Genomic DNA, 26,260 nt, shown 5'->3' on the forward strand with positions numbered 1-26,260 from the left:
CTTCCAAATAAATTACTGTTATAGATATGCTCTTCATTTTCAAAATATATTTGGCGTAGAATAGTGTATGAAATCAATGAACTGATGTCGTAGTCTCATATTAACCATAAAAATAATATTCTTTCGTCAGATGGGCCTAAAAAAAATTTGGTGAATCGTACATTTTGATAGAAAAAACATACACCTCACATTTTTGAATACAAAGCTCTACATAAGCTAAGATTTCCATCGATGTGGTGATACTCAAAATCGCTGATTGCAAATCTAGCGGAAAAATAGTTTTAAAAAATCCAAGATGGCAGCCAAATCAAATATGTTATTATTTCAAATTGAGGATACACTCTTCCTCTTTCCAACGATATGCTGATACTTAAGATCGGTTGAGAAATGTTGGATTTATGACAGTTTTGGTGAATCAAGAATTGACAAAAAATGAGGGGTCCATAAAAGTGATTTCGTCTATAACTAACGAGGGGTACATCTTTCTGAAAAATTTAACTCGGATCCCTAATAAACTCATCGAAAGCATTCGAACGAACATAAATTTAGGTATTTTCAAAGACCTCGTGCAAATAGTATCCCGGTCTCAGCGAGAGTTACTCACATGTATAAGATATGAAATAACAAAAAGTAATATACAAAATATTCAAGGCATAACATATACAATATCAAAGGCAAAACATAATTATTTTTCGTTTTGTATTAAAATATCTGATAATGTTATGCATAAAGTATTTATTTTGGATATTAATTTTTGTTATTATTTTTTGTCATGTTATCTGTTATTCACATCAAGTTCATAAGAACTGCTGTTTTCAAGATATTAGCTTCTGCTCAGGCTCTATAACAAAATGGTGTGGCGTTTGCCATATCACGAAGTAAGCCATAGAAGCAAAACACTTAAAAATAGCAAATTAGTGCTTGAAAATGAAAAAACGGTAATTTTTCATTGCAATAATATGGGGTTATTTTCAATTATCCCTTCGATTTGAAAACCCTGAAATGAAGCCTGAAGGTAGTAAAATAAGGTCGAGAAAACAGATTGAAAAAATGTTTGCGCCATTCATAGATACAGCCTTGAGAAGAAAACGTTTTTTTCGAAGAAAAATCTAAATAACTTTTGATCCGCATGAGATATGACAACGCTAAGTTAATGAAAAGTTGCGCCCTGCAAAGCACAAAAAGTGGTCTGAACATCACATTGCTGAGAAATTTGAAACAAAAAAGTTAGTGCAAAAAAACTGTTTTTTGAGGGTCACCCTAAGTAAACTTGGGAAAATTGCTCTAAATCAGTCAATTTAAGAGCTAGAGAAATAATTGTTTGAGCAAAATTCTTGGAATCTGGCTGAACTATAACTTCGCGGAACATTGTATACTCGTATCTCATCTCTGAAAATGAAAAAAGTTTTATTTTTAATTTTTTCAAATGTTGCCCACCCTAATTTTTATGAAAACCTCAATAAGCCCCTTACCGTGAGCAGCAACTTTGTAGAACAAAGTTTTATTTCTGTCTCTGCTATTTTCGACTTGAACAACTTATTACCGCTTTGTATGCTACATGGATCACTGTGCATTGGTACGGCGGCGAACTCTATTCGATCGGAGCGCTTTGCGTAGTCTAAAGTACGTACGGTTTCCTGCCATGATGTGTCTCCGAATTCCTCTGCTGGCCTCGTTATCGGAAGTCACCAGTGAGCTCAAGTACACGAACTCTTCAACCACCTCGATTTCGTCACCACCGATAGAAACTCGTGGTGGTTGGCTTACATTGACCTCTCTTGAGCCTCTTCCTATCATGTACTGTTGATGACTAGTCCGAACCGTTTAGCTTCGCTATTCAGTCTGATGTAGGCTTCCTCCATATTCTCAAAGTTACCTGTCATAATATCAATGTCGTCGACGAAGCCATATAACTGGACGGACTTCGTGAAAATCGTACCACTCGTGTCAATCCTTGCCCTTCGTATTACTCCCTCCAAAGCGATTTTGAATAACAGACACGAAAGACCATCAACTTGCCGTAACGCTCTGCGCGTTTCGTAGGGACTCGAGAATGCCCCTGAAACTCGAACTACGCACATCACCCGATCCATCGTCGATTTGATCAACCGTATCAGTTTAGCCGGAAATCCGTGTTCGTGCATTAGCTGCCATTGCTCGTACCGATCGATTATATAATATGCGGCTTTGAAGCCGATAAATAGATGATGTGTGGGCACGTTGTATTCGCGGCATTTCTGCAATACCTGACGTACGACGAACACCTGATCTGTGGTAGAGCGTTCACCCATAAATCCCGCAAGGTACTGCCCCACGAACTCTCTTGCATCACGCCTATCTAGAGAGCAGTGTTGGTAAAAACTCAATTTCTCAAATCTCATCCACGATTCAAATCAAGCGCGAGGCAAACCCCACCCGACTCATGGCCCAGAGAATCGTCCATGATTCGACTCGCGATTTGCATCATTGCATGATTTTTGCGTGTTCTTCTTCGTTAAATTCATCGGAATAACTTTCTTTACTTAAAACAATGGATAATAAATCCATACGTAAACATAAAATACGCTTCGATTGGGTTTTGACACTTTTTGGGGCGAAATCATTTTTTGGCAAATGAGCGAAACGATGCGATTCTGCGTGAAAAACTCATGCGCGATGCTCCCCCTGCAGAATCACGAGCGAGTCAGCTCGCGCATGAGGCTTCGTTAAATGAGATTTGAGCATGATTCTACCAACACTGCTAGAGAGCAGGAAGTTGAGGGTTCGAGTCCCTCCAAGACACGTGGACTCTTTTTCGCAAATTTCATATCAATTTGTCCATTTCGAAACATGGGGTGTGCATTAGAGTGGGGCACGTTGGATGGAAAAACGCAAACTTCGTCCGATAAATTCAGATCAAGGTTTTTCTGACTCGTTTTGGGACCCCAATCAACTAGCATAGCATAGCATATGTGATTGTACAAATCGTGGGTGGCTATACAATGCTCAATTGAGCAATCTACTGTATATTGTCGCAAATTGGTACTTGGGATTAGTACCTTTTCCTATACAGTAGCAGTTGTATACCTGGCCACGTCCTTACAATCACGGAAGGAAGGGAAGGAATGTTAGTTCAACATCTACTAGTGAAGATGCAGGGAACCCATACTACCTTCATAGATGTCTCGGGAAGGAAAATTTGTGTTAGTGGGAAAGGTGAATAATAGGGAGCTCTATTCGACAATATAGAGCGTTTGTCAAAAACAGTATATGCTGTAAAAATCTTTATACATAAAAATGAATTTCTGTCTGTCTGGACCTTATAGACTCGGAAACTATTGAACCGATCGGCGTGAAAATTTGTATGCAGAGGTTTTTGGTGCCGAGGAAGGTTCTTATGATGGTTCAAGACCCCTCCCCGCTTTGGAAAGGGGGGCTCCCATACAAATGAAACTGAAATTTCTGCATAATTAGATAATAAATCACTTTTAGGCGAAACGAAGTTCGTCGGGTCTGCTAGTAATAAAATATATTCATCAATTTACTTACGAACCGTCCTAAGGAAAAACAAAACAAAACACAAAATTTCGGCAAATCGCGCGATCGTTCTGCCGTCCGAAACAAGAGCCAACTCGCGCTGAACTCTCGTTTTGGGACCCCAATCAACTGTGCAAAATATGGGCTCGATTGGTTGCGACCTCGCATGCCGCATCGCGTTTTAAATTTACATGGAGATTAGTATGGGAAAACTAACTTTTTCACATTTTTGCTATTAGCGGCTTCAATTTATCATCAATCACGTGACTCAATACGTTAGCATATAGTCTGAAAGATGCCGAAAGACTTTGCCGAAGAAGGTATGTAGCTGGAAGGTCCACAAAAATGTTATTACGTTTCGAAAATTGATTGTTCAAACCATATGCAAGAAATCAATGTTTCTGCCAGCACTACCGGACGACCTATGGTTATCGAAGGGCAAAACCCATAGCTCCCATGAGCTCTAAAACACTATAAGAACAATTATTTTGAAATAACACTCAGTTAAATTATTGGTCAACGTAGTTCGGCAGTGCTGGCAAAATAAACGATTTCTTGCATATGGTTTCAACACTCAATCTTCGAAACATTATAACTTTTTTCGTGGACGTTCCAGCAACGTGCCTTCTTCAGCAAAGCTTTTCGGCATCCTTTGGGTTGTACTTTAACGCAATGTGCAACTTGGTTTACGATCAACTGAAACCTCTAGTAGTAGAAATGTAAAAATATACGTTCTCCCATACTAATTTTCATACAAACTTCGGATGCGATGCGTAAAGCGAGCAGGATCCAGAATGGATTCGAAAAACCACTGATTTGAAAAAATGACCAAGACGCCCCACTCAGATATTTAACAAAAAAATGATTTTCGTAAGGCCGAGTTGCCGAATAATATGCAATTAATTGTATTCTAACTGAATTCCGCCAAATGACATTCCGCGGAATGGATTTCGGTGAAAAGGTACATTCCGTGAAATGTGTTTCGGAGATTTGATACATTTCGCGGAATGTTGTACCGCGAAAAAAATTCCACGAAATGTTTTTCGGCGAAACAGACAACCATTTGAATAACTTTGGTTTTATGAGAGATGGAAAGTAGCAACGTTCAGCAAAAACATATTTTTGCTTGTGCTGCTAAGAAGCTCTTTTCGTTACTCAAAGTTTCATTATGAATACATAACATGAATGTTACATCTCCTGGAAGCCATCGAAAGACAGTTTTGGAATACCATAGGTTATCCTAACTGGCTTTACTAACTATCGCTTTGTGGTTCTGGGATATCCTGAGCCTTTCAAACTGTTCTTGAGTTTGGAACATGCATTCAACAATTGTGGCAGTGTGGCAGTAGCTTTTTCCCTTATACAAAATTTGCATTTTAGGCCATAGATCTTGGATACCAATGCTGAAACTAATCAATCATGAAACGTGATCAATGCTTGCGCGACAACTATTGAGAGGTAAAAAATGATGTTTAATGTTAACCAGGCTATTGACATCCTATTGTTAAGCCCATCGCCAGATCGTAACCAGGATGTCCCGGGCTATCATTTTTTTTTCATACTGCGTTTCAATGATGACTGCGGGCTATGTCTGTTGATAATGATGACACCACGCTTGTCACCGGCTCCATGCTAGCCTTTGATATTGAGAATTGAGACGCCTGGCTACAAATAATGAACTCCAGAGGTGAACCAGCCAAGAGCTAAAAGCCTCTTTAATAAAGAAGAAAAAAAATGAACTGCCCATGCATAACTGCCCCCATTTAAATAAGAAATCAAGCAAATATTGAACAGTTATTACTTGCAGCGGCAGTGAAGAAAGTTTACAGTATTGGACTTGACGTTTGAGCGAAGCTGAAACACGATTCCTCATGACGAATTTATAGCAAACGAATTTCGGCAATACTCGAACGTCAAATGATAAACTCATGCGTAACCCGTGTCGGATTCTATTGGAATCTTTATTTAGTTTTACAATTTCACACATGATAGGTGCGCATGGACCACGTCGGGTACACTAGTACTTGTTTTAGCAATAGTGAATTAAACCAAGGAATCATAATTCAAAATGAGTAAAGTATAGGGTCACGAATATTTTCATGATGCACCACACCGCACAACATTCATCATTGTAGAATATGTTAACGTATAGCTCTGCATAACGGATTCATTCCTCTTGCTCTGACTCTGACTTATTTATCCGGAATCAATTCTCGCGCAGATTTCGTCGACCACAAAAACTTATGCCGAAGGTGCTGTTTGCTTTTGCGATATTGTCTGTCGGTACCATGCAGCAGATCCAAATAACCAAACGTCCCAAAGCATTCCGTGAACCTACAAAAAAAAACCTATCGCATCAATCTAATAGATAACGTTGTCCGAAAATCACTCACTTGGCGTGGTGGTAATCGTGGTACTCCGAACTCGGAAAGAACGGCAAATGATAGCCGCAGTGATCCCGAATCGTATTGATAATCACCAGCGGGAACCACAGGGCGGCCGTCGCTAAGTGACTCTTCATCAGGTGAATCCCTATGATCGGGGGAATCATGTTACTGAAAATGTGCTCAAGCGGGTGGCAGTACATGGCGGCCCAGGCAAAGGGAGCCGTCCACTCGTGGTGCTTTTTGTGAATGTGCCGATAAAGGGGCTTCAGGTGCAAGATCCGATGTATGTAGTAGAAGCCTATTTCGGCGAAGAACAAGCAAACGCAAAGGTCACGGAGGACCTCGAAGGTACTCGGGAGGACACGAACATCCGGCAGATTTGTCTTTCCAGCCGTGTGGAATCCGATATAGGTCAACGGAACTCCAATAACGATTTGATTGAACAGAATATTCTTCATCACTCGTTTGAGTCCGGTCCATTCGAGCGGCTCGTTCGTACCTGGTTGTGTTTTGAACTTTCGCAACCACCGGGGACGGTTGGTGATGTCCATCAGGACGAACAAAGCCCCGAAAGCCCAGAAGAAGCCATTGACCCAGGTGGTCAACGCCCACACGTACAGGAACTCCGGGTCGTCACCTACAAAATTTGAATTCGATCAGACTCGCAAATCCAATAATCGATACATGGCGAAATCTCACCGATGGTATCCAGCAAAGAGTTCCATCTGTCTTGGAGAAACGTTGATCCGGAATCGTTACGCAAGAGGACATCAATTGGTTCCATTTCGGGTGGTAGAATGGTGACTAACTTGACATACTTTCCGATTGAGACTGAGAAGTGCCGAGCAGTCGTTTCCGATAGATAGTGGGTTCGGTTCGATTCGTTAGATATCTACGGTATCCATCGCACACGGATTTAACCCGTTCCGATTCGTGATAAGATTAGATATCGGGTAGTTTTCTCCAAAAAAGGCGCAAGTTTGCCTAGTCAGGTCGACTTGGGCAATGAGAAGGGAGATTTTTCCAAATATATGGCTATATAATCCCCCTATCGGTATTGGTCCGATGTGAGTTTATGGCGTTCATGTGAATTGCACAGATGATCGTGCAAAATTGGTTAGATTGATTAGGTGGCTGGGACTTACAAGGTTGAGATAGTATGGTCGGTAGAGTATAGAATTATCGAATCGCAGTACTGTAATATATAACAAAAAACACATTCGTTTTAATTATTTGTGATTGTCCGTTTTTATTGTCACGATTCACGAATCACACAAATGCCGAGCAAATAGCGAGCAAAATCAACAAAACATTATAATTCGTCAATGTTTTGTCAACATGTTGCCTGAAAATAAGCTTGCTGCCATTAGCTCATTCCACTGTCATGGCATTGAAGGGTAATTTGACAATCCTCAGGCGGAACATGCTTGGGAGATTTTGAGTGAGGGAAGATGATGACCCGGGTCTTCGCCGTTTCGATACAAATCTTTCAGCTGGAGAGGTACTCTGTCAGAACACCGAGCTCGCGTTGGAGTTTTGCCACTATATATAGCGCTCTGATCACTTTACATTTTTAGACGAGAGAGGGTTCATCTGCGAACAGACAGTTTTATGTTAGGTATGTTGGAGGTGAACAGCAGAGGCACCAGGGTGCTGCTCTGAAGGACACCTTTGATGATGTAGTGCTCATTGGAACACATTCCACTGATTGGGACCCGGAATGTTCTCGCTGACAGAAGGACTTCGCAGAAGTATCAAATCTTTAGTGAGTGTATAAATACTTGCACAGCTGTTGGTTCATGCTGTTTTCTGGGCCACCTTCTCGATGTAACTCAGTTGTTGGTCGATTGCTTCAAGCATTTCCGGTCACGCCTAGTTGTCGATGTTGGAGTCTACACACTGTTGAAACCGCTGGCAGTTCCACTCAGTGGTTTTTTGCCGGCCGATAAACCGAGAAGTCCATCTCCGCCACCACCGGATGTTGTCGTTCACCTCCGGTATTTGGTGCGTTTCCGTAAAGAACGCAACGTCTATTTCCTTCTCCGTCCTTTTCCGTCCGTCTTTTTCCTTCTTCTCAAGGAAATCCCACAGCTTGATTGTTTTGCTCTTGAGCGAGCATGCGTTCCAGTTGACCGGGCCCACAGTAACAGCCATTTTTAATGTTGAACATGCCAAAAGTGAAGACCAGGTTAAAACAGGTTTTGCAGCCGAGTGGCGATTTGCGAGAGGATCGGAACCAGGGGCCTCATTGCGCATCTCCGTATGACAGTTTGGATGGTTTGCTCGTTTCGAGTCGAGATGCGCAATGCCGGAACGGAGCACATGCATCCGGAGGGACAGTTTCGTCTTCCGGCTGCCAACGCGAATTCAGGAGGAGGCAGCGGGGTTCATTTGCCGGTGGATGGAACAGGTGAAGCTGTTGTGGAACATGAATTGCCCGATCAAAGATAGTCTAGTTCAATCATAGAACCGAACACACTAGGGCACACCATATGTCGTATAACGGGGGCACGCCGGTTCGGCTTCGGTCTTGACAGCATGACGCCCGAACAATCGCCATCTTTCACAAGCTGGCTGACCGTTGTCCAGTGCACACGTCGAGGTAAGTTACTCCACAGAGCTAGCTGCGATTCGGCTGATGAATTCGGCCATTTCGTCCGACTATTCCGCCGAAGCATACAATAGAGTTCCACATTGGCGATCCTGCCAGGTTTGCCATAAGTTAGTGGCAAATAAATCCGAACTGTTTGAATAATGTAAAATTAGTAGCTCCACTCCCAACAAACAACGACAAGCTACAAATAAGCATCTAGGTTGAATTATTGTTTAATTGTGATCTTCATAGCTGAAAATAATGAATGCTGAATAATTCGCTAGACAGATTTCATTTCAGCATTTAATTTTACTAATATTCGACATGGCCTATTTATTTGTTTACTACCTTTATTTGAAGTCGAACTAACGTTTTCGTTTTATCACATTTCAGCACATTGGGGAAGTTTAACTATGTGCTGAACTAATGATTTTTAATGTTCTCTGTTCGACTATGATGTGATGCTCTGAAAGTGTGGTCGAATTGAGTTTGAATAGTAAGTTAATAAGCAAGCATTAGACATCCTTCTTAACCTTTGTCCTTCTTAACCATTGGATTTCACATTTATCAGATCTATCGCACAGTGGAAAAAATATTATGCTTGAAGTTTGAGTTTGAGAAAAAATCTGAAAAGTTTGAAAAAAATCTGGATTCTAGATATGGAAAGTTTTATTTATAGGAAAATAATGATTTATTTTCAAGACATGCTTTTTATATTCGTGATTTATTAAGCTGTCGGAGATTATAACGAACAAAACTGCTGGAGCAATGAAAAAAATCATGCATTCATGCGGAACTAAATTTACTAAAAGCCGGACATAACGCCGTTGAATAACGTCGGAAAATTATTGAATCTTTGGAGTGTGGAATCCCAATATTATCCCATGGATGTTGATCTTTATTGCGGCGAAATTGGAATAATCTTAATATTTAACAATCATATCGCAACCGTTTATCAAGAGATTCTAAGGAAGGCCGAGTATACATTGATTTTATTTCAATAAATTCATAAATAGCATTGGGGACGGATTTTATTTTATCGTTTATCGACATTATTTTTACGTATTTTTCCTAGTGTGCGACGGTTACGACTGGCTGAACAATGGTTGAAATTAAAATCTTGTACACTTATTAACAAACTGTAGTTTGACAGATCGACTTATTGAATAAGAGTCCAATTATGATTCATATTCAGCAATAAGATTATTTATGTTATGCATTGAGTGAGCCATATCTAACAAATCAAGGATGGCGCGGATGACAACGTTACCGGCGGATGATCAAATGACAGCAGTTCGAGACCCGATTTAGGAAAATTTTAAAATGATTATATGAAAATAGCAATTGATTCAAAATACGTTCATTGGAGATCTTGATGATGTTACCTTCTATGTGTTATTATTTTCGAAGAATTTACATGTAGCTGAATTGAGGCTTAGTAAAATGCTTATTAAAAGGTTTAACGAATCAGTTAATAAAGTTGTTTTTCAAAATGAGATGTTGTAGTTGTATAACTTCGCCAAAATTGTGTGAACAAAGCTTGAACAGAAGTTGTGATAAGAAATAGTACAGACATAATTCAACACAGCGCTGAATTAAATCATCACACTGGTGTTAGTTCAACTAGTGAATGTTTGTTGGGCTGTTACAGTTATAGTAGGAGTTTCAATAAAATTGTGGAAAGGGATATCCACTAAAAAAATGTTGTAAAAAAATGCACCTTGCCGACGAGTTGGGACAACCGTCGCTATGAAATGCTTTTGAGAAAAGTGGAAAGGGATATCTACTTTATTGCTTACCATGTACCGACGTGTTGGGACAACCGTTGAAAGCAGACGTATTGAGATACTTGTTCAAAAATTTTAAATAAAAAGGCAAATCTAATTTAGATTGCTTAAGGAAGCACATGTTTCGACGGGTTGGGACAAACGTCGAGCAAAAAAAAAATTGTTTAGAATAGATGTGGCTGTAGTGTAAAAAGATGTCTATACTCTATAGCTGTCATAAATTAACGTGTTGGGATAACCGTTGAAAACAAACATATCCAAATATTGATCGATTGAGAATTAATATTTCTTGTTGCGTTAAGAAACTAAAGATCATTGGCTTCAGTGAAAAAAAATATATATAATGCGAAACATAACGTACAAACCAGTGGATCTACTGATGAGTCTGGCTAAATATAATTGTTCCGAACCAGAAAACGTGGCATTTACTACATTTCCGTTGCAGACCACACTCGTAGAGGGAAATTTTCGCAACGATTACTTCTGATGGATTTATACCTTTGTATAACGTTGTAGACTTTGACTAAAACACGAAATTAAGTATATGTATACTCTATGTGATGGGACTTCTATAGAGCAACATAAAGGAGGCGGATCATGTAGTCTAAAAGCGAATTTTGTTTCCATGCAACCCCTCTAGATTCCGTTGTACAGAATGTCAATCTTCAGAAATTACGTCCAAAACCCAGCCAATGGATCGTCGTACATCGATGAACTGATGTCATCTGATCTCGGCGCCGTTGAAGTAATTGAGACGAACGACGAGGAGTCCGTCGTGATGGAGAATTATCCAGAAAGCGACGATACAGAAGAGGAAGCATACCCCATCAACAATGAAACGAGAAGTCCAATTCGTTAGCAACGTAGACGCACACTTGAAATCGATGACCGATATCTCATCTGAACACGAAGCCTTCACTGGTATGCAACAGAAAAAGGGTGAGTCCGTCGTCTCCTTCCATTCCAGACTTACGGAGAAAGTAAGATTGTGCGGATATAGCCCCGAAGACCAGGACAGGTTCGTCCGCACCCAGTTGCTTAAAGGAATGCTAAACAAAGAGCTGGCAAAAACCGCGCGGACCTTTGGCTATGAAACGAATTACATAGTCCAATCAGCAACAAGAGATGAAGCTCATGCAGCCGAAATTAAACAGAGTGACCATTACGACCAAGCTACATACTCCGTTTCGCAGCGAAATAATAATGGTAGACGATTCCGAAAGCATAATCCGGGGCCACATATTAAAGCAAGAGCGATGGAACCTCCTTCGAATGCGGGGAAATACGGGGAAGGCCGGCGCTCGCGTTGTTCGAAATGTAACAGGTTGTCCCATGCTCGAGACCAGTGTGCAGCCATCAACAAGAAATGCAACAATTGTGGAATCATTGGTCATTTCGCAGCGGCCTGCCGAAAGCGGCGCATAAACCACGTCTATGAGGGCCAGTCGAAGCGAAAGCGAAATTTTTCATCGGATTGGACCGATGATGACAATGCGAACCAGGTATGAATTTGTGACAAATTAGAACTAATAAAACTGCCTATGAATTGAATTAAAAAAAATGAATTTTATCCGAAACCATAAATATCTGTTACAGAATGTTAATGCGATCTCGCTCGAAGACGTGCTAATAGACTGCCACATCGGAGCATCGAGTCCGATAACCTTTTTGATCGACTCTGGATCCGACGTAAACATCATCGGTGGTTCAGATTGGGTAAAGTTGCATGAGCAATCATGTAGGGGCTTGGTCCGTTTGGAGCCCATTGAACTTCCGAGAAATCAAGAACTCTGTGCATATGCCGTTAAGACACCTATGACAGTGTTTCAGGCCTTCAGGGCACAGGTCGAAGTCGCTGGATGCACAAAACCTACGCTGTTTGCCGAGTTCCTAGTAGTAAAGGAAGGTCGTCGTTCGCTTCTTGGAAGATCAACCGCGAATGAGTTGCGACTACTTGACGTCGGACTGGCGGTCAACAAAGGCCTTCGAAGCAGTGAAAGAACTTATAACCAAAAGTACAACTACATTGGGTTATTTTTCCGAAAGCGACAAAACTATTTTATATACCGACGCTTCTCCAAATGCGCTTGGCGCAGTTCTCGTGCAACAAAATGATCGTGAACCTCCACGGATCGTAAGCTTCGCTTCGAAGGCTCTAACGCCCACAGAACGAAAGTACGCACAAAATCAGCGTGAAGCTCTAAGCGCAGTTTGGGCAGTTGAGCATTTTGCTTTCTTTCTCTTGGGTCGGCACTTCACTCTACGAACCGATGCCGAAGGAGTGGCATTCATCTTGAATCGCACAAACGAAGGCTCGAAACGTGCTTTGACTACTTGAAAAGACTAATGCCGTGGGATTCTTAACGGAACACGAAATCATAGACGCTACATCAAATGACCAAGAACTCCAAGGGGTAATAAACTCCTTAGCAACAGATGTCTGGCCCTTGGGACCAAGAAAGTTCCAAGCAGTCGCCGCCGACTTATCTGTCAAAAATGGAATCCTTATTAAAAACGGCTGTGCTGTTATCCCAGAACCACTTCGGGAAAGAACCCTGGAGCTAGCACATGACGGTCATCCAATGGTGGCAAAGCAGAAAAGTATCCTCAGAGAGCGCGTCTGGTGGCCTGGAATGTCAAGCGCAGCCGAAAAGTGGGTAAAATCATGTCAAACATGTGCGATGAACGGTAAACCCGAAAAACCGACACCGATGAAAAGGATATTTGCTCCACAGTCCGTGTGAAAAATTATAGCTTTAGACTTCAATGGACCATATGTGAAGTATAACGGAATTTCAGTGTTGGTGATTATCGACTATCGTTCCCGCTACGTGATAGCACGACCCGTCAAATCCACAAGTTTTGAACATACAAAGCGAGTTTTAGAAGAAGTTTTCGAAAGGGAAAGTTTTCCCAAGACCATCCGTTCCGATAATCAGGCATCAGAACGTCGGCTCAGGAGGCACGTTCCCCTCAATTTAGGAGATTTGTGCCATCGCCTTCACTGGCCTTTCTCATCATTTACCTGACGGAAAAGGAAGTGAAAATGGGAAAGGAAGAGGAAGTGAAGTTGGAAAGGAGAATGGAACCATTTATAGGAAAGCCAATTATGTAGACTCACACGCATTCAGCTAGGGACTAAAGAGTGGTGTCACAATAACACAGAGGACGTAACAATGGACGAACGTCAAAGACGAAACACAGTGTGCACTGTGAAAAACGCATAATGCGAATCCGTATAGGTAACATACACAAAGTACATTGTGAAAAACGCATAATGCGAATCCATATAGGTGACAATTTGTTGAAAACTAAGTAAAATACATATTCATAACCCCACTCTTATTTAACCTCACGTTGAGATTGAACAAGAGTAACCGAAGCCGAACGTTAAGGACGAGATACAGAGTACACTGTGAAAAACGCATAATGCGAATCCATAAAGGTAACATAAAAAAACGCATAATGCGAATCCATATAGGTGACAATTTGTTGAAAAAAAAAACATTTTCCTAACCCCACCCTTATTCAACCTCAAGTTGAGATTAAACAAGAATAGCGGAAGCCGAACGTCAAAGACGAAACACAGGGTACACTGTGAAAAGCGCATAATGCGAATCCATATAGGTGACAAACACAAAGTACATTGTAAAAATAAATGCATAATGCGAATCCATATAGGTGGAAGTTTGTTGAAAAACTAAATAAAACACATATTCATAACCCCACACTCACGTTGAGATTGAACAAGAGTAGCCAAAGCCGAACGTCAAAGACGAGACACAGAGTACACTGTGAAAAACGCATAATGCGAATTTATATAGGTGACAATTTGTTGAAAACTAATTAAAACACATATTCATAACCCTACTCTTATTTAACCTCACGATGAGGTTGAATAAGAGTAGCCGATTATCTCGGAGAAGTATAAAGTCAACTACGCCATAGCTCCGGTTAGCGCAGCGAGGGCTAAAATACTGTGAAAGGGGCCCTGGTGCTTCACAGGCTCCGTTTGCGGTTAGGTTCTTATTAGACCCCCCTAACCATTCATTCGTAGGCACGGTAAGCATAAAGCCGCATCACACCGAAAATTAGGGGTCACCTGTATGGTGGACTTTTACCACTGGAACAGGCAATCCGTAATGTTATTCTTAGCCAGAAAACCAGCTGCCGACACCACACGGCTATCTAGGCTGTTCGTGGAGAGAAGTTGACATTGACTTTACGTCAACTCTCAAAAAGGAAGAAAGGAGGATGAAAGAAGGAAGAAGAAAGAAAAAAAGGAAGAGAGAAGCAAACAAGTAAAGAAGGAAAAATGAAGAAAGTAAAGAGAAAGAGGAAGAAAAACAGGAAACAAAAAGGAAGAAAAAAGGGGGAGGAGAGAAAGAAGAAAAGGAGAGAAGAAATAAGGAGAAAGAAGGAAGAAAGGAAGAAAAAAAGAAGAAAGAAAGAAGAAAGGAAGTAGGAAGAAAGAAATGAAAATGAGTTAAAAATAAGGCTAAGGTTAGAAAACTTCTAAACATTCCATAATGAGACCAGGACAAGAGAGCGCTAACGCACGCGAAACAGCAGAGAGAAAGACGAACGAACGAGAAAAACTTTTTTATAAGGGGCGATTCAAATATGACGTTCACTACTTTTTGAAATTTCTAGAGCTTTTTTGTATACCTAGCATATGTACTGTCACAAAATCTTAGAGCCCTTCCCCTGGTGGCTCCGGTGACGAACGAAGAATTACTCGCGGTGGCCAAATCCCTGGTAACGAACAAAGCCCCAGGGCATAATGGAGTTCCGAACAGCGCTCTCAAGGCAGCAATCATAGCAAACCCGAACATGTTCAGACTAGCTATGCAGAGATGCCTCGATTAGTGTAGATTCCCCGATAGATGGAAAAGGCAGAAATTGATGTTGTTGCCGAAAGTCGGGAAGCCGCCGGGCGACTCATCGGCGTATAGATCAATCTGTCTTATGGACACGACAGGCAAGTTACTAGAGAGGATCATCCTCAACAGGCTGACCCCGTACTCAAAGAGTACGGATGGCCTACCATGCAATCAGTTCGGTGTTCACAAGGGTAAGCCCACGTTGGACTCTATTAACTCGGTGGTGAAGACCGCCGAGATAGCGATCCAACAGAACACACGAGGTATTCGATACTGTACGTTAGTGACACTTGATGCGAAGAAGGCATTCAACAGCGCAAGCTGGGATGCCATCGCGCTCTCGTTACACCGGCTTAGCCTGCCGGTGAGTCTGTACTGGATTTTGGAAAGCTATTTACAGAACCGTGTACTATTATACGAGACCGATGCCGGTCAAAAAAGCGTTCCCATTACCGCAGGTGTTCCGCAAGGGTAAATACTGGGCCCTGTATTTTGAAACCTTATGTACGGGGTCCTGAAACTAAAATTCCCTCCTGGTGTTAAGATCCTCGGCTTCGCCGATGACATAACAACAGGGTATACTGCCGCTAACCGCAAGTCGAGCACATCTGTATATGGGCCTCCATATACAGATGTGCTCGACTTGCGATTAGCGGCAGTATACGGGGAGTCAACTCCCGCTAGAGGCCTGGAGCTCACTCACCATAAGACAGAGGTGGATATCGTCAACAACCGTAAGTCGGTTCAACATGCATTGATTTAGGTGGGTGAAGATCGCGGAATTTGAAGCTCCTTGGGGTCGTAATAGACGACAAACTGACCTTCGGCATGCATGCAAGAGGGCTTCGACTGCTGTTGCGGCATTATCGAGGATGATGTCCAACAGTTCCAAGATGTGTGCCAGTAGACGTAGGCTACTGGCAGTCGTTGCCGTATCTATTCTTAGGTACGGCGGTCCGTCCTGGGCGAGAGCTCTGGGGGTATTCCTTGTATAAAATGGTGGTCCTGAAAAGAACCAATTTATTGGTCCTGCAACAAAACCAGATCCAGAACCATGCAAGAAAATTTCACTGCAGTGCCGCTGACGCCGACGATAGCCACTCGATAGTTTGCCGCTTAACCGCTACAGATGCAGAAACCACCGCCTTCGATGCTAGGACCAACGCCATCGTTCTGTGCGCTTTCCGTTTCCTCTCTCCGTGACCACTCACCGTGGATCATCGTACAGAAATGACGCGCGAGCGCGAATCACTGGCCATTTCATACTCGGAGAAAATGAAACAGTAGGTCATAAGGCCCGTAACATCATTTCGGTGTCCGTGTTAGGAACGCATGAATGGGATTGGTTGGTTCTGATATTTTTACTGAATGTTCAATAGTTTATCGTAAATAATCAAACGTTTTAATGAAACCGACAAATTGCTGGAGAATTGCTGAGTCGAAAATCCATCAGACGATAAAGGATCTATTAACGTTCTAAATCTTACATGATTTCGTGACGGACCCCAACTTTAGATTCTGATTTGACACCTAGTACCTTTGGGTCAGACGCTGTCCAACGTCAAAAGATTCCGTTCGCTGCAAATGCATCAATATGTTTGATACAAACATATTTATTTTTGAATCCACAACAAAGTGAGCTTATGTTTGGATTTTCCTAGAATATGTTAGTTTTTACCATAGTTTTTTCTGCGTGATATGGTGCATCAGAGGGTGTGTTATGTAGCGTACACACGCTCAAACACGTTGGACAAACATTGACTCCCATGACCCCCATGAAAATGCTTCGGTTGTTGCTTTGTTTGACCGTGTGTGAAGTTGTTCGAACAACCATTTGACAGTTGACTGTAAAATCAAAGGACGTTTTAATTTTGTATTTTTTTGATTTTACTGAAATTTTGCATATACATTCATTGTGATCAAAACACATAATTTGCATCATTGATTTGCCATTTTGATTCAAGCCTAACTTTTGACAAGGGCCTAAGCAAAAACACTTCCAAAAAAAATAACTTGGAAACGGTTTGTCCGTTAGTTTTGGTATCTTCGGCAATGTTTTAGGTAATGTGGTAATGTGGTAAAAAATATACTGTGAAAAAAAAAAGTACGCAAAATTTACAATGGAAGAGGTGTACAGTATTTTTTCTAAGTGCTACCGTTTTTTGAGATACAGCGGTTATAGGATAAAATATACCGATTTTAAAAAGTTTTCAGTCATTTTTGAATGTTTTTCGATTGTATTCAACCTAGAATCACATTCTACTGAGCCGTTGATATGTGGGCGGCAGCAGTGCGAATCCTTACCTGCGTACCTATTGTTTGTACACACATGCACACTCACATTCACACATATAGCCTTAACAGACTAATAGAAATGTTAGGATTTGTGCAAAGCTTCTTAGTTGTCGACCAAGTGTGATTAAGTAGGACGGGAGGGCTGGTCATATTCTATCATTTGCTCTTTCATCTATTGATAAACTCATATTCATTGCTTGAAAAAATACATAAACAGGAACCTTTCCACAATTGTTTGTATTGTAAAAAACTGATAATTGTCTAGAAAAAAAAGTTATGATTACGAAACTACTAAGACATTTGCTTCATCCATGGAAGCAGGGGTATATCAGCTTGCATCCAATCCAAATTTAACCGTAACCCAGTCAGTTGCATGTATCAGAAGCCAAAAAGAAAACCGAGAAAATTCGATTCAAAACAGCTTTTCCAATTGTCTATGCCGCTTACATTCCGAGTGAAGAAACGCATACACTCCCGCAACTGATAGGAAGCACGCGTGCGCCGGTTATCCGCTCGGGTCCCGAAGACCGGCTGGTTGTTACACCGCATGTTCATAAAACAAAATATTGTCGCTGCGCTGCTATCAATCACACCCAACTCGGAGCTAGTGGTGTCTAATGAAGGCATCCAAACAGACAACAAACAGCCGACGCGACCCAACATGGTGGTAGGATTTGTTAGCTATTTGGGTGGCGGTACGAACATTTCGAGTTACATTGGGGATAAACAGAGCTGCATTGAATATCATGTGCCTACATCAGTACTGTGAGTGAGGGTGGGTACAACAATTAAAATAAAAACAGATAATGATCGGCATTACTCTGGATTTTCTATTTTCACCGTCTTCGTTGCACAACATGCGGGGGGAAATGTATGTATAAGGATGGAGTGAGCGATAAGGCGAGTTATAGTAATTTCATAATAAATTAACGCGATAAGAATGCCGGCAATGCCGCTACATTTGTTGTGTGAATTGCTATTTCTTCAAGACATGACAATGGCAAAAAAGACATAACTGACAACTAATACGACAAAGGTCGTATAAAAAATTATAAAAATGGAAAAAATGGCAAAAATGTCAAAAGTTATTTTTCATAACATTGCCCCTCTTGGAAGAACAAAGAAAGAAAATAATTTAAACTTTTGTAGTTTAGTCCTTGCAATAATCTTAAAGCTAGTTAACGTTTTTGATGCTCACACTTTGCGTGCACTTCTACAGATCGACAATCCAAACGATTCCAATTTGGATACTAAAATGTTGGATATTTTCGCCCGCAATTCATGGCATCCCATGTAGAAGCTTCCGGTGTTCAATTTTCCCGTTCGGAAAGTAGGGAACTCTGCGATGAGCAAAGTTCCCCTTATTGTTGAAAACAAACCAACGTTTTCGAAGATAAGCCTTGTATGTTAATATCAGTATCCTAGTAAAGGGTTGTACTGCTAAACAAGAATGACACAGCTTCAAGCATGATTCGAAAATAGTATTCCACAAAGTAACCCATATTTTTTAAAATTATCTACTTTGGAAGTGCTGAAAGCACATTGAGTAGGCAGAGCCGTAGCGCGGATTACCGGCGCCCTTGGCGAAATCTCATTTGAGCGTCGCTCTCAAGCTAAGGAAAAATGTGCAATATTTTCCGTAAAAAATTTCAATCTCAACTAAAAGCAAGATAAAGAAATTTAGGGGATTGATGAACTTTGCAAAGATGAGGGCATTACCTACTGGATCTTTACTTATGATTGCTTTTTGCTTATACTGTCCATAACGGCTATTTCTGGCATTTAATTGAACTGGCCTTATTTAAGTACATTCCCCAGAAGCACGCATCACTGTATCTGCAACTCAAATGTGACCAGATTTAGTTACAATCAAGATTGCTGCTCGGGTCACGTGGATGGAGAAAATTTGAAAATCGTTACAAATCATTGACAAATTGCAGATGATTAGGATATGGAAATTCAACTCTGATCGCTATCGGATTTCCGATCAAGAAAATTCTGTATTTAGGATGAGTCAGTCAGAATTGTACTGTTGTTGGGTCAATAGAATGTTTTTTAAGAGTTCGGAATTGCCATCGCAAACAGGAGAGCCACGTGGTGAAGTGAGGCGATGAATGCACATACTGTCTGTAGTGCGGATAAATTTTGCTAATCTACGAGAGCCTCGAGAAATGATAACCCAAGTAGACATTTTAGCAAAACATATCAATACATCTAAACGAATCTTGTTGGCTCCTACTAGAACACGTATATGAATCATGTACAGCAATATAACTTTGACCCACACAATCGTCCCGATTCCATTTAGCTTGATGACGGAAAATGACACAAATTTGCTTGGTTTTTATTCCACTCGTATCATTCATTGCTGTCCCTGTTTCCCTTCAACTTGAGATGATATTTTGATTATCACTTTCACATAGCATGAAACGTGGATTACGATAGCCTTTGGTAGCGTCTTTCCTTATCTGGTATATAGTCCAGATGGTTAGCGCGTCAGTCGAGATGCGCTAAGTGTGGGGGGTTCAGGTTCAACACCCGAACTTTTTTTGTAAGTTTGGTGAGGTTGTCGAAGTTTACTATTTCACTCCTCGATGGAGAAGTGTAAAATTAGATTCAATGTAGACAGGGAAGATCTATTAATTACGTAACGCAAAAATTGCTCATTTTCTACGCCCTCCCCGCATATATCACACTTTTTGAATGAATCATTTAAAAATTTTATATGTATTGTCACACTTTGGGATATCCCCTCCCCTCCTCTAAGCGTTACGTCATATATGGATGCTCCTACACATAGAGGTGTGCGCCGGTCCGAAATTCGACGGCGGCGGCGTTTGTCAGAATTTTGGTCGGGGTCACGCCGAAAGCCATTTTAGCCGGCGCGGCGTGAATCGGCGTGGTGATTTTTTTCAACATTTTCTTTTGCTTTTTTTTCGGGATATTTTAAAGACAATAACGGAAGAATCTTTTGAATCTCGCCTGAAAAATCAGATGATCTTCTCTGATAAATTCTAGTATCTAAAGTATTTACAAAATATTCATTTCGAAATTATTTTCGGATTTTCTACGAGAACTATTTTTGATGTTTCGAGAATTCTTTGGTATTACCAACAGAAGTTCTTTAGCATTAGCATTAGCATTTAGCAGTTCGCACAAATTCGTAGGTGGTACAAGCCAAGCCTATTGTATGAGAGTAGTAGCACTTTCATCCGTTACCACAGATATTGATTTGGGACTAATCACTAACTCTTAGATGGAAGCAATGCACTCTCCAATAGTCGAGATCTGTCCTGGCCACGTCCTTGCGAATGCTGGGGAAGGGGAAGGATGGTTTGTTGGACACCTACTTAAGAAAGATGCAGAGAACTCTACGACCTCTCATAGGTGACAAAATAGGAAAGGGACGAGCCTGGAATTGAACCCACGACCTCCTGCTTATAAGGCAGAAGCGATAGCCACTAGACCACCGAGCTCGTCTTCTTTGGAATTACCAACAGAAGTTCTTTGGAATTCACAAAAAAAAATGTTCGGTATTTTAACAGGAAATTCGTGGGAGTTTACTTGAAAAATTCTTCAGAATTTGCAAGAGACACTATTTCCAATTTTTACAGAAAAATGTTCGGAATATGCAAGAAAAGGTTCCTGTTGGGTATTTCTCGAAATTTACATAGGAAATTATTCATAATTGTAGAAGAGTGCGGCTGGTAGAATAGGTGTTTTAATGTTGGCTTGCTCAGTCTAGAATAATTAGGACGGCTAGTTTGGCATAGCCAACGTTAAAACAGAAAATTCTTCAGAATATTCGCGCGAAAGGAGTTTTCAAGGGAAATTCTCTGGAATTTTCACGAGAAGTTCTTCGGAACTTCAACTTTCTTTAAATTTCTGCGGAAGATTGTTCAAAAAGTAGATTACAGTAAAAAAAACCTTTGGATTTCAAAGGAAAATTGCACGAATTTTTAAGGAATTTATTTGGATTTCTACGAGAAATTCTTGGTACAGTAGACTTTCGATAACTGCAATTCGATTACACTTCTATTGCATTTGACTTTGACTGATAACCGTTTGACGTCTAGAATGCGTTGCAGTTATCAAACGGTATTCGCTAACTAAAACGTAAACATGTTGCAGTTATCTAACAACTAATGTATTATCCATAAGAAATTCATGGGAAATTTCATTAACTGAAAGCAAAATACGGCCGAACTTGTAATTTGGCCGAAAAGGCGTTTTCTCTAACAGGTCGTTTAGGCGTCAGCTCGAGAATGCCGTTTGACAGAATGGGCCATTTGGCCGAAAATATCGTTTAGCCCAACGGGTCATACGGCCAAATGTAAATTACTGAACGGATAATATGATCAAAAATGTCCACCCGTTTGACCAAATGACATTTACGGCGAAATAGCCTTTTGTAAAACGACCATTGAACGGAATTTGGTAACCTCTCTACTTTTCAAGTCAATACTGGCCCTTAATCCAGAAGTCTTCTCCTATTAAGCCGAGTCGAACGCATATTCGAAACTGTTATCAGGTTGAATATGGTTTGTCCGAAAATGTAGTCCGGTCAAAAGCGACATATGGTAGTTTGGCCGTTTAAAATCGTTAGACCGAATAGATCATTTGACCGAAAATTCCCTTTTGGCAGAAAGAACCATGTGGCCCGAAAGCAACCCTTTCGGCCAAACGGCTGCCACATGATCTAATCGGGTAAACGACTTTCTGGCCAAATGATAAATTCAGCCGAACTACACTTTTTGCAGAAAATTGTTGTTTTTCACAAAGGACATTTTTGGGCCAAAAGGCTCATTCTGCCAAATGATCATTCTTACCAAATAGCATTTTTGGTCAAACGACTTTTTCGGTCATTCTCAGTCAAATGACCTGTTGGGGCAAACAAATGTTTCGGTCAAATTACCAGTTCAGCCGAATGATTCTTTTGGATGTATGTCGCTTTCGGCCGAACTATATTTTCGGACAAATCATTGTCGATCTGATAACAGTTTCAGATAAACGTTTAATTCGGCTCGGCTATATGGAATTTGGCTAAATGACTTTTGGTTTAAATGCCAGTATCGACTTAAAAAGTAAAGGTTACGGAATTTTGTTTAATTTTCATTTATAAAAAAAACATTTCGCTAAACGAGTGGCCAGTTTTGACCATATGATCCGTTCAGTAATTAACATTTGGTCGTATGATTTCTTCGGTCAAACAATCGATTCGGCCAGACGACCTGTTAGGGCAAACCGCTTTTTCGGCCAAATTACCAGTTCGGCCGTCTGTCGCTTTCGATCAATGGAATTTCCCAAGAATTTCTTATGGACAATACAAAGAATTTCCTGTAAGAAATCCAAAGAAATTCCCAGAAAACTCCGAACATGTTCCGTATAAAACCAAAGATTTTTTATTATTGAAATTTACATTTTGAACAATCTTCCGCTGAATTTTGAAGAATTTTCCGCGGATATTCCGAAGGATTTTCTGTTTTAACGTTGGCTGTAGTCCAGTCGTTTTGAATAAATAGATCTCAATCTAGATTGAGAAAGTCAACGTTGAAGAGTTCCTTTTACCAGTCACAAGGTCCCACAATTATGAAGGATTTTCTGTGTAAATTTGGAAGAATACTCAACTTACCGCGGATATTCTGAATATTTCCTGTTCATATTTGAGCGATTCCAAGCAACAGCATCAAAATTTAAGAAAATTTTTAATTCATGATTTTCTATTGAGTTGAAACTTTGCACAGTTTTTCAATTTCATCTAAATCGTCATTTTCGATATCAAATCTTCATATTGAGTCACGACTAACTTTTCAAAAGGGTGTATGTGAAAATGGTTCAAAATATTTAAAAAGCTGCACAGCAAAAACGGAATGTTCGATTGTTATGATTTTTTCAGCAAAGTTAGACAACTAAATGGTGATTCTTAAGAAAATGTGCACAGTAAAAAAAATTTTTTGCCTTTAAAAATATCATTTTGTCACAAAACTCAAATATCTCAAAACCCTATCTTTTTTCGAACGTAATTTCTTTAGGGAAAACGGTCCATTATATTAGCTATCTACCATAAAAATTTGGTGATGGTAAACTAATAAACAAAAAAGTTATGACATTTCAAACATTTCACAATTTTCACATATAGTAAACAAAAAATTTTCCGTGTATTTTTTTTTCAAGAATCGCAGTTTGATGCTGATTTTATTGTTAAGGGCCTTGCGTGAGTTAAACAAGTTGTTTGTATGATATTCCATATTTATGTATTCATCGATATTATGTATATTATATGTATAAATATTATATGTATAAATAAATAAAAATGAATTAATATTATCCTAAGTATTAAATTAAATGTGGCAGTTACACAATGTTGTTATAGAAACTCTAAGAGTTTTGGGTTTGAATTTTGGTATGGGTTATGATATCATGAAAACAGTTTATTAATACTTTTATTTATTTTTATTCAAATTTTTTAAAATATCGAACACTTTTGAATTATTATCAGCACAGTTTGAGTATAGTTTTGCTTTAATTTTATTTTCCGACAATGGAATGAAACAGTGAAATTTTTGGGTTCCTTGGATCGTTTTCGCGTTATTAAATTGCTCGCTGAGCTCTGAAGCCTTTATTTCGTACTCTTCAGTAGTAGTAAAACAAAATGATAATTTGGTTAAATCTTTTTTTTCTACGATTTGCCCAATCAAAAAGTTCTTTCGCAGTTTTAATTGGATGCTCACGTTCTTTGGCTAAACTTGCTCTTGTGGCCATGCGCTTTATTGTTCCTCCAATAGCATCACAAGGACCTTTGCCATGTGATGTAGCAAAAATGCCATTCTGCATCAATTCCGTACATTGATTTAAATTGACATAGGCTCGAAAAATTCTTACGATTTTTGTACTGCGACGCTGCTCCATCAGACATGAAATATATCTTTTTGACTTCTTTATGCTTATCAACGCGTAAAAAGTTAATCATTTTTTCAATGAACAAGTTTACGGATACTGAATCGTGTCTTAAATCTTCGTAAATTATAATAAAACTTAAGTGTTCAATTTGCGTACTTCCATTATAATAAATAACGAATGGATGAATTGTAGCTTGTTGTACGTTCCAGTGATGGGACTGCACTTCATCTTGCAATACAAAGCTGTAATTTTCAGAAAAATCACAAATGACTAAAATTCACCATTTTGTAATGTATTTTTCGTATTTTTAAAAAGCTGGATTGTTCTGTTTTAATGAAATCGTGAGGGATTAAACTTTCTAATTTCAAGCAAAAATATGACACAAACTCATCTACAGGTTTTACAATAGTTTCTATGTCACACCTATCCGTGGTCACCCATTGCTCAAATGATAACTGATCAATATATTTTTCTTCAAACTCAGCGAATAAAGTATTTGCCAATGATGAAGAATCTGGACAATCCGAACAAGATCGTAGATAGCAATTTGATGTTGTATTTTCACACAAAAGACTACCAGTTAACATTTTAATATCCTTTGTTAAATTGATTCTTTTCAAACTATGTAAAATAAGATTAATATTCTCATGGGTTGTGCACACACACATTATGTGTTCCTGAATTGGAAAGAAGCTTACATTGCCTTGGCCGAAGGCTTGCAAATGAGGAAAAACCTATTTTAATATTATCGTGAATTTCCTTGAAGCGTGTGTACGCTTCTTTCAAAGTCGTCATCATTAATCGTTTTTGGATTGCTTGACGCTTTCCATCTTTTTTTACTGATACATAATCTTTTTGACCAGGCATAGCTCGACTTACTTCATCATCTTCAAAATATTGAGCTACTATTTCTTTTGTCTCATCTGTTAATGCAGTACTAGACCTAGTATTTTTGGTTGAAAGACAGTTATTCTTCAATTGTTTTGCCTCTTTTACTGTATTTCTATTGGTTTTGAACTCATCAATGGCATCCTGAATAGACCACGAACTTGGCAGCATCGACAAAATCAATAATTTTTCTTTCCTTGTCGTGGCTGCATTCGAGAACCTTTCCTTCATATTTATAATTACCTCATCGTAGTCTGTATTTTCCACATCATCAGGTCCCTAATTTGAAGAGGTTTCTTCGTACAGCTTCGTTTATTTCACGGTATTTTTCTCCGGGTAATAAACGTAGTCCATCTTACTCCATTTAATCGGAGTCACTTTTATCCCAGCTATGCCCTCGTTAAAGCGTTCGATGTTGACCTTTTGGATACACTCATCTTCCGATCGATTTGTTGAAACAGATTTCGCTGATGGTACGGTGGCAAGGCTCTCAGCACTTAATACTTCTGGTAATTCCTCAGTTGTTGTCGATACATCTGGCAATTCCTCAGTTGCTGTCGTTTTCGAACTTCCTGCGCTCTGCTCAACCGATGATATACAGATTGCTCTTTTGTCAACGTTTAGACGGCAGGACGTGCAAATGCGTAAATTTGTATTCAATGTGGACATTGGAGCATAACCAGTCGCTTTCAGTTTATCTATGGTGCTTTCGGTGAGATTTCGTAACTCTTTTGAACACTTTTTTCCATCAAACGGCTACAACTGTTGAGAAAGCGGCTACTCATGTTTAGAGGTGTGCGCCGGTCCAATATTCATCGGCGGCGGCGTTTGTCAGAATTTTGGTCGGCGGCGGCGGCGTTTTCGGCATCACGCCGATAGCCATTTTAGCCGGCGGCGGCGGCGGCGGCGGCGGCGGCGTGCATCGGCGTGGCGTTTTTTTTTTATCACGTCCCTTAATTTTTTTGCCTTTTTCCTAAATATTTATTTGGAAATTATTTAGGACAAATCAAG

The 26,260-nt window shown here is 40.0% G+C and overlaps 2 protein-coding genes across 6 annotated transcripts in view; both read right to left on the bottom strand.

Moving 5' to 3' along the window:
- Window positions 1–26,260, bottom strand: part of LOC134206338 (diacylglycerol lipase-alpha) — a 351,723-nt gene that overhangs the window by 309,922 nt on the left and 15,541 nt on the right. The window lies entirely within an intron of this gene.
- LOC134212409 (fatty acid hydroxylase domain-containing protein 2-like) lies at window positions 5,371–7,039 on the bottom strand. Its single transcript, XM_062690240.1, has 3 exons — window positions 6,603–7,039; window positions 5,910–6,540; window positions 5,371–5,850 (listed from the first exon to the last, which is right to left on the bottom strand). Exons 1-3 carry the CDS (start codon window positions 6,685–6,687, stop codon window positions 5,709–5,711), a joined length of 858 nt encoding a protein of 285 aa, XP_062546224.1. The 5' UTR covers window positions 6,688–7,039; the 3' UTR covers window positions 5,371–5,708.

The sequence above is a fragment of the Armigeres subalbatus genome, chromosome 1, assembly GCF_024139115.2.
Source record: "Armigeres subalbatus isolate Guangzhou_Male chromosome 1, GZ_Asu_2, whole genome shotgun sequence".
In the NCBI taxonomy this organism is placed as follows: domain Eukaryota; kingdom Metazoa; phylum Arthropoda; class Insecta; order Diptera; family Culicidae; genus Armigeres; species Armigeres subalbatus.

What these genes read in the sequence shown, in the direction of transcription:
- LOC134212409 (XM_062690240.1), bottom strand. Translation starts at nt 6,687, where the DNA reads ATGGAACCAATTGATGTCCTCTTGCGTAACGATTCCGGATCAACGTTT. An exon ending in CTCTTTGCTGGATACCATCG is followed by an intron (nt 6,541 to 6,602) that starts GTGAGATTTCGC and finishes CAAATTTTGTAG; the next exon opens with GTGACGACCCGGAGTTCCTG. An exon ending in CACGATTACCACCACGCCAA is followed by an intron (nt 5,851 to 5,909) that starts GTGAGTGATTTT and finishes TTTTTTTTGTAG; the next exon opens with GTTCACGGAATGCTTTGGGA.